Genomic DNA, 9,969 nt, shown 5'->3' on the forward strand with positions numbered 1-9,969 from the left:
AAGTAGCTTCTTATAGAAGGATTTGGTGCTTCCTGGCGGAGCGTATACATTAAATAATGTTACTTCCTCCTCTTCTAATTTACCCTTTACCAAAACAAACCTCCCGGCTGCTGCTTGTTCTGATCAACACCCCCAGAAAGACACAACACAAAGAGCTGCAATACGTACCAGTTATCAATATTCTGATTGGCTGACCTCCATTCCTATTGTCTCTGCTTTCAACCACACAAACCCCCTCACCACCACCTGTCCCCCTTCAGCTACTAGTGCAAGTTTTGTACCAGATTTCTCTTAAGAAGAGCTGCAAAGTGGAAGCTCGCAATGTGTGAATTTGTGACTCGAGAGGGAGAAGTCAGGCTTTCAGGGCCGAGAGGCCAGCGTGAAAGTGAACCCACAAGCAGACTCAAGTCACGGCTGTTTCAACCTCAAGCTGATTTTATTAAATACAGAGAGAGAGCTGTAAAATGTTACAAGGAGGAAACGTCTGAGAGGCTGGATCCATTGTAACAGAGGAGACCGGTATTATTTCCAGTGCAGGTAAGTTGAATTGCAAGGAGAGTAAAGAAGATTGCTTCCTTGGCAGGCTGGTGAATCTGGGTTTTGGAGGGAGGGAGACCTTCTTTTCTGGACTGATGGATGGTTACAGTGAGCAGGAAAGCAGGCAGGTGGGTTTCCAGATTCTCCACAGGAAGTTGGGAGAAACGGAGCGACAGAACACAATGTAGTGACAGAAGAAATCCAGATAAGCGTGGAGGTGAGTGGATAATGAGAAGGTGAAATTAAACAGAGGAACACTTGGAGCAAGCAGAACATGGAGGCTGATTTAAAACTACTGTTTAGATGACAATCTGATAAATACTCTGAGGTGGTCCTTAAAACTTCATCACTGATTGCAGACAATGAGCCGCATGTGGAGAGAGGCAGATGTAGACCCAGAACTTCACCTGGAGGAAGGACCTAAGCTTTGAACAGAGTAAGAAAACATTCCCCAAAACACCACCGACACCCCGGATCATGACACCAGCACTTGTATTCACTGATGTGAGAGGCTGGAATCACAGAGTTGTGGTTCCAAGTAGTAAAAATAATAAATAAGAGTAAAATTTGAATTGCAAGTCTGCAGCTCTCAATATATCTGTGAAAATATCTGTTGATTGCAAATATTTTTTCCTGTATCTGCGAGTTTAAAAGACAAGAATGTGAAAACATTTTATAAGTGGAAAAAAAAAAAACCTGTTCTACACATTCTGACTTTTATTCTGTAAATGTTCACATTTTGCAGCATATTTAACTTGATATTCAACGGTGTAAAACACAAAAATACTTGCAGTAAAGATAAAGTCACTGGCTCTGTGTCTGAAAGCCAAATGTCTCATATTTGAAGGATTAATAACTGTGTGATATTTAATGATTTTTGTGTCTGAATGTGAACATTTTTGAAATGAAAAACAATTCATGGTATAATATGTGCCATGGTGTTACAATGTGGCAGCTTTTTTGTTTACTTATCATTCGTATATTATGAATGTAAAAACTGATCTGCTTCCTTTGTTTATGTTCAAAGGGTTAAACAGTGTCTACGTCAAACTGCTCCACTTCCTGGAATGTGTCAAAGCCTGATAACTCCTCCCTCTTCTTCCTGAAACACTGTAAATGTATTTCCTTGTTCCCTCCCCTTTAGATCTGCAGTTTGAAGATGGGTATAACAAACATGTTGTAACGTTTCAGAGCCGACAGGCTCCATTCACTACAGAAAAGTATGTTATGAGATCAGAGGTCAGAATGCTTTCGTTTCTGCCAAAGAGAAACTGAGAGGAGCAATGGCACAGAAAGGAGTTCAGCTGGACAAAGAAACAATTTCTTGTCCCATCTGTTTGGATCTACTGAAGGATCCGGTGACTACAGCCTGTGGACACAGCTACTGCATGAACTGTATTAAGAGTTTCTGGGATGAAGAGGACAGGAAGGGAATCCACAGCTGCCCTCAGTGCAGGAAGACTTTCACACCGAGGCCTGTCCTGGAGAAAAACATCATGTTAGCAGCTTTAGTGGAGCAGCTGAAGAAGACTGGACTCCAAGCTGCGCCAGCTGATCACTGCTATGCTGGACCTGAAGATGTGGCCTGTGATGTCTGCACTGGGAGGAAGCTGAAAGCCATCAAGTCCTGTTTAGTCTGTCTGGCCTCTTACTGTGTGAAACACCTCCAACCTCACTATGAATCTCAAGCTTTTAAAAAGCATACACTTGTTAAAACTTCCGTGAAGCTCCAGGAGAACATCTGCTCTCGTCATGATGAGGTGATGAAGATTTTCTGTCGTACTGATCAGCAGAGTATCTGTTATCTCTGCACGATGGATGAACATAAAGGCCATGAAACAGTCCCAGCTGCAGCAGAAAGGACTGAGAAGCAGAAGGAGCTCGAGGTGAGACGACTAAACATCCAGCAGAGAATCCAGGAGCGAGAGAAAGATGTGAAGCTGCTTCAACAGGAGGTGGAGGCCATCAATGGCTCTGCTGATAAAGCAGTGGAGGACAGTGAGAAGATGTTCACTGAGCTGATCCGTCTCCTCCAGAAAAGAAGCTCTGATGTGAAGCAGCAGGTCAGATCCCAGCAGGAAACTGAAGTGAGTAGAGTCAAAGAGCTTCAGGAGAAGCTGGAGCAGGAGATCGCTGAGCTGAAGAGGAAAGACGGCGAGCTGGAGCAGCTCTCACACACAGAGGATCACAACCAGTTTCTACACAACTACCCCTCACTGTCAGCACTCAGTGAGTCTACACACTCATCCAGCATCAATATTCGTCCTCTGAGCTACTTTGAGGATGTGACAGCAGCTGTGTCAGAGACCAGAGATAAACTACAGGACATTCTGAGAGAGGAATGGAAAAACATCTCACTGACAGTCACTGAAGAGGATGTTTTACTGTCACCAACAGAGCCAAAGACCAGAGCTGGATTCTTAAAATATTCACGTGAAATCACACTGGATCCAAACACAGCAAACACACATCTGTTATTATCTGAGGGGAACAGAAAAGTAACAAGAATGGAACAACAACAGTCTTATTCTGATCATCCAGAGAGATTCACTGCATGGCCTCAGGTCCTGAGTAGAGAGAATCTGACTGGACGTTGTTACTGGGAGGTGGAGTGGAGAGGGGAAGCAGTTTATGTCGCAGTTGCATACAAGAATATCAGCAAAGCAGGGAGCTCATATGAATGTGGATTTGGGTGGAATGACAAATCTTGGGCATTAGATTGTGACACAAACAGTTATATATTTCTGCACAACAATGTCCAAACTCCCCTCTCAGGTCCTCGGTCCTCCAGAGTAGGAGTGTACCTGGATCACAGAGCAGGTATTCTGTCTTTCTACAGCGTCTCTGAAACCATGACTCTCCTCCACAGAGTCCAGACCACATTCACTCAGCCGCTCTATGCTGGACTTTATATTTGGGGAAATGGAGCCACTGCAGAGTTGATTAAAGTCAAATAGACCTTTGAGCTTCCAGTTTTTTGTTCTTGTCTATCTTTGCTGTTGAGAGCTCACTGTTGTGCTGTTTCTTGTCTGCACAGAGATCACTTGTTTGACATCTTATGATTGATTGTCTGTAGTTACCTGTAAATTTACCTGAAATTGTATTCAAATCAATGCAGCACTTTTTCTCTGTTGAATCTTTGTGAACAGATCAGAGTGACATGTGAGAAATTTATTTCAAAACAGTTTCCACTAGACCCCAAAGTAAGTAAAGGAAGTAATGATCATAAACATAATCAAGCAATAATTCAACAGTTTTAGGGTTTCATTGCTTAAACGACAATAACACTGGAACTTTATTTATTTTTATTTCTTAAAGATTTGGATTTTATAGGTGGCCAGTCTTGTGTAGTTTAAATATAACAAACTACATATTATGTAGTTTGTTTTATTTTCTGAATTGGCAGGATTTGTCTTCCTTTCTATTATTTATTTACTTCCTTTACATAGAAGAAAATATTGTTTTAATACAAGAAAACCTGCACAAAAAGTAGTTCATGTCTCTCAGTCAGTCCAGTGTGTGACATCTCGTGAACCGAGTAAGATCGATGGAGGGGAGTTTGTGGCAGAAATTAACTGATAGATTAAACGTTGTGAATAATTCTCAAACTGCTTTGACGCTGTGTTGATGAGAGTAAATCTAAGTTTCATAGTCTTTTAAAATCAATAAAATGATGAATTCTGCGATGGTTTTTATCTTGACCTACAGAAAGCTTTTCATACAGTAGATCTGATATGATCTACTATTCAGGAAACTATAGAATATGGAATAAGATGTTTAGCCTATTCCTGGTTAGAAAATGGACAACTGTGAGTGTAACAATCTAAAACCCAAATTATTCTACAATGCATTTGTATACACACTAGAGAAACTAAAGGCAAGCAGTGATGGGAAATATTGCACAACTAAAATTGCTGCTATTGTGTGCAGTTAACTTGCAATATCATCTCTCATGTGGTTATTTCAATGATAGGATGAATGAATTCATAAATTGGTAAACAAACAGGCACATTTACTACATTTCATGAACACCAAACGTTCTATCAAGAGAGCAAATTTGTAGCTAAAACATGATCAAGTGAGTAATGTACTAAGCAGGGCCAGATCTACAGTGGTGGCATGTGCCACCTTACATTAACTTCTTTCCACCCTTGGTGCCTCCCCAGTTTTGCATGTGAGTATGTCGTTTATTTAAATAAACTAGAATTAACACTTTGAGCCTAGCTAAATTTAACACTGAATATAAATTCTAAAACTGAATATATTTCATATATATTGCAAAGCTGAATATACTGTACTCTCATGCTCATTAATTTGACTATGTTTCCATAATTTTTGTTCTTTGCTGACTATGAAGAAAAGTTTTATTATATATTTTATTTGTATTTATTATTATTATTATTTTATTTATGTGTTTTAACAGTCTGTTTTTTTTTTTGCACAGTAAGTGTTTTCCCTGACAGGTGCAATTATATTTTTTATAGGCAAATTGAGAGTGACTACCAGTATAGTTTAATGTGCAGTTGTACCTAATCAAGTGGCCCATGCATGTAGAAGTTTTTGTCCGTAATTGTAGTTTTTACCACAACATCTAGAATACATCCTACTTATCACTGCATGTGTTGAAATTATGACTAAATCCATCTTTTAAACTTTTCTTCTGTAGGAGACATAACCAATCATCTAAAAATATATAAGGTTAATTTCAATATGGCAAAAAAAAATGAACATACACAAAGTAAAATTAAATCCAATGTTCATACTGTATAAACCACTGAATACATGAAGTTTACAGGTAGCAACATTCCCAAGATCAAGGTTTTGGTTGTGATATTATTTTCACTCTTCGTGAAATGTTTCTTTGTTCTCTATTATTTTAATAGTTTGTATCTCTTTGGCACTGAGTCCAGTGAAGACGGAGCGCTTCTGACCAGGGGCAATTTTAGCACATTTTAAGCACCCCCAAAGACTTCTTATTTTTTTTGATAATATTTGCTATTTGTGTCACACAAATAGCAAATATTATCAAAAAAAATAAACACTACTAAAAACATAAAAAGCATACAATACCTGGTTGAGCCATAACATTTTAACAACAAATGTATAGATAACCCCCCTCCCAAAATGGTTTGTTCCAGCTCCCCCTTGCTCTGGCTCTAGCGCTGTTGCTGCCAGAGCGATTAGTGATGGGATTTCCGGCTCTTTTTAGAGAACCGGCTCTTTCGGCTCCAAACCGGCTCTTCAGGTTGTTTTGTTGCTTTAATTAATTTATTATTAACAATAATATAAAATTATGCACAAAAGGAATTACTAATGTAAAAAAAGTGGTTTTATTTATATATGTTTATATATAAATATATGCGGTGGCCCCTAGAGACAAAGCACGTACAAACTCCAAAACACATTTCTAGCATTAACTGAACTTCCAAAACAGAGCTACCTAGATCACTTAAACTGACAAAGAGAAAAAACCTGATTTTACTCACAATCTGGAAGTTGTGTCCTCCCTATATTAAAGCTGCTGTACAGAATCTGCAAAACAAACTGGGTTGAAACATTTTTGACCCTCTTTAACAACATTCCAACATAACATTATCATTGATTGGGGAGATTAAAATTAATGATATATTTTTATGTGGTTCAGCAACAACTCTACTAAAACTTATGACTGCCGCAGTACATACATCACATTTGCACAGAAAATGCCAAACGGTTCCCTGGTGGAGTGAGGAGCTGTAAAGAGAAGCAGAGTGCTCTTTTTATATTCTAAAAATGTTTTATGCTAGCTTGTTTCAAAGATTCTGTACTGCAGCTGTAAATGTTTTCCAAAAGCACACATACACTTACCTTATCAGTGTTTCTCAAACTTTTTACAGTGTGTACCACCTGAGAAAATGTCAGTTCTCCCATGTGCCACTATGAAACCATGAAACTCATAAATCTTAAAACACAAAATTAGTATCTGCAGCAAAGATTTTTTCATACATTGTATACATTCTACCACAGGCAAAGTTGCCTCCATTTTTATAGTTTTTTATTAATATTTTGTAATAATTTATTTGTAATAATTTCTGTTTTGGAGTGTTTTTTATTTATCTGTATTATATTATACATATACATTAAATGAATCTCTGTCCTAAAAAAGAACCACATGAAGACATCTGAAGAACCATTTAAGAACCATAACTAGAATAACTTATAAGAACCTTAAAAAAGTAGATGTTAATCATGCCCAAGTTCAATCTTTACGTCAAAAGAATGAAATGTCCACAAAATTAACTTTAATCGCAAAAAAAGATACTTTATTAAGCAATTTAGAAACAACAAATGAAACAGCTCAATCAGTTCATAATATTCACATTCAAAATGTAAGAGTTTAAAGAAAAGTTTAAAAAAAATTATCTCTAATGGGTATAAAAAAAACCAACTATGTCAACCAGAGTCTACCAGTGTTCTGCTCACTTTGACAATGCCACCAGGGAAACTGCGAATAATCATTAACTGCAGAGGTTTTTATGATACGAACAACATCCGATGTTAACAATCATCCCCCCATTTTATGCATAACTGCATTTCATGATTTCTTATAATCTCAAACAGAAATTTATTATTCCCCTTCCGTCATTCAATGCATTTTTTTTTTATTTCTGAGTACTTATTCTATCTTTATCTTTTTAACACCCGTTATTGAACTTTACTTGAATATTAGTGTTTATCAATCACAACACAAATTACTTCTTCCCATTGTTATACATAATCAAATCAAAAACCTTCCTATTTCTGTGTATCTGTGCCTGCTGTTTAGGCTAAATCCTAACACACATACAAGCTTTTGTCTGAGCCGAGGGATCTCAGTCTTATTGATCATATGTAATGTGAGGAACATCTGATTTGGTCTATTTGATGAAACATGTCATGCAAGCAGAGGTGACCATTTTCACCACAGTGCTCATTAGTTATAGAAAAGCAGGTTATACATACCACCCAATTTCATAAATATCTTTTAACAGAACATTTTTTTAAGCATAAACAGAAAATCGATTGACTACAACATTCAAGCATACAGATTTTTTTTTTCAAAAGAGATATAAGAAAGACAGATATAACAAGTGTGCTAAAAGCTATTAAAAACAGTATGAATGAAAAATCTTTAGTATCCAAAAGACAAAAAATCAAACCCTTTTATTCCGTTTTTTGAAGCATCTCAGAGCATGCCATTGCGAGCTTAAAAAAGGGTTTGCCACAATATTCAAAGATTTGCTCGTTCGTTGCACCTACACACACACACACACACACACACACACACACACACACACACACACACGCACACACACACACACACAGACAGACAGTCAAAAGTGGATGGACAGTTTATAGTAGCTTGTTATTTTGGATAAACAGAAAGCTTAAAAACAATCATTCATAGCACAATTAAAATGAGAGATTTATCTGAAAGGCTAAAAATGTCAAATTTAGCCAAAAGGTGAATATTACTTTGCAACAAAGAAGCCGATGTATTTTAGTTTGTACAGGTTCTAAAAAAGGTCAAATTCACTGTGTTGCAGGTTAGCACAGTTGGATACTTTTTAGAAGTTACCTTATAATAATCACAAAATAACTTAGTGATTTTGTTTTGATGTATTTTTGTCATATTAGTGATGTTGGTAAAATATGAATATGTATTATTTTGTGTATTTGATATCATGGCATATAATCCTGTATATCTTTTGCATGTTTTTTTTTCCTTTTTAGCTTGTTTAATTCTACTTATAACAAAGTAGTTAACATGCACACATTTAGCACACAACAACGGCAACAACAGCAACAACTCCCTAATGCAAGAATAAACTTACCACATCTCCGGGCAATTACATAGAAGATTATCACGACCACAACGGCAGCAATGGCAGCGCCAGCAATGATGGCAAGGCGTGTGTTAGCTTGAGAACCTGAAAAATATATGCAAGAAATGGCTTGAAAATAAACTTTTTACTTAAATGCAATTAATCTGATTACGTATAAATTTTCTATGTAATTTTGTAGCAAAAGTACAATGTCAAATATTATACTTCATGGAATCGGATCAAATGAAACCGAATATTCTGGTTTCTGTTTAAATATTTACTTTACTGGAATACATTCAGTTTATGCCAAGTATATTTTCCTTAATAATTATTTGAATAAATAAACTTTGCAATTGCTATTTTTATTTAGCCTCAATATATAAATAATGTGGTTTCCCAACATAGTTACTTAAACTTCCTGTTGGTTTTGGATCACCAACTGAAACACTTACATCTGTTTAATGTCTGCTGGGATCACACTGAAAGTAAAATAATATTTTTTCACAAAAAGAAGAATTTGTTGTCATAACTGCTCTATTAATATTTAAAACTAAAAATACCACAATCAGAGTAAATTTAGACTTTTTGACATGTTTCTTGGAGCTGTTGAAACAATGTCAGAAATGTTTAACTACTAAAATCCTTTTCTTACTCTCATCTGTTGTTGAACTACTTGTAGTCTAACAATATAACTAAATAAGGTTAGATGTTAGTGGGGAATTAGTTTTCCCCAAAGGTTATCTCAGCCTTCATTCTGTTCTGTGGCTGTAGCTCAGGCGGTAGAGCAGGTCATCTACTGATTGGAAGGATGGTGGTTCGATTCCTGGCTTCCCCTAGGCTGAATACCAAATGGGCATGAGGAAGATACTAACTCCAAATTGCTCTCCGATGCATCCATCGGTGTATGGATGCATGTGGATAATAGTGAGGAAAGCACTTGGAAAAAATGTGCTTGTGCGAACACACACACCATTTCCCATTTACAACCCCTGCTGAGTGCTTTACACTGCTGCCCCTGGGACTTCGACCCAGATAACTGGTAAAACATGGATAAATGCAAGGGCGTAGATTTGGCATGGACGGAAGGGACATGTCCCCACCAATATTCAGCGATTATTGAATTGTCCCCACCAATAATTTGATCTCTTTGAGTAAAGAAAAACAAACCCAATAGAAAGAAAAAAACGATCTGTCAGCGTCTCATTCACCCAGCGGTGCAGAAAGAGTTTAATTACGTTCTCTACTGGAGTCCTACCTCATGTGACAAATATGGCCAATGTGATTGGCTGTGGCTTTCAGGGAGCTCTGTTTAGCTTTAGCAGCAGAAAGCCTGCGCTGCGAGGAGGAGAGGAGGACGGCAGCAAAAAGGAAGAACCTGGATATAAGAAAGTATTTTTCAAAGAAACCTGTAAGTCACTTAAAGCTAGGGATGGGTATTGATAAGATTTTCACGATTCCGATTCCATTTTTGATTCTGTTTAACGATTCGATTCTTTATTGATTCTCTTATCGATTCTTATTTTTTAAAAAGGAGAACACTAAGGTCGATTAGCTTAGAACTTTGTTTTATATCTTCTCTTTGAACAAG

The 9,969-nt window shown here is 37.1% G+C and overlaps 1 protein-coding gene across 1 annotated transcript; it reads left to right on the plus strand.

Moving 5' to 3' along the window:
• The first annotated feature begins 1,796 nt into the window (after positions 1 to 1,796).
• Positions 1,797 to 4,772, plus strand: LOC121813824 (tripartite motif-containing protein 16-like). Its single transcript, XM_042217739.1, has one exon. It carries the CDS (start codon positions 1,821 to 1,823, stop codon positions 3,492 to 3,494), a length of 1,674 nt encoding a protein of 557 aa, XP_042073673.1. The 5' UTR covers positions 1,797 to 1,820; the 3' UTR covers positions 3,495 to 4,772.
• Positions 4,773 to 9,969: the final 5,197 nt, after the last annotated feature.

Source organism: Haplochromis burtoni, unplaced genomic scaffold (assembly GCF_018398535.1).
Source record: "Haplochromis burtoni strain Fernald_Lab_line unplaced genomic scaffold, NCSU_Asbu1 Contig_2786, whole genome shotgun sequence".
Taxonomy (NCBI): domain Eukaryota; kingdom Metazoa; phylum Chordata; class Actinopteri; order Cichliformes; family Cichlidae; genus Haplochromis; species Haplochromis burtoni.

Excerpts from the sequence above, each read along its gene's own strand:
- LOC121813824 (XM_042217739.1), top strand. The coding sequence starts at position 1,821 with ATGGCACAGAAAGGAGTTCAGCTGGACAAAGAAACAATTTCTTGTCCC.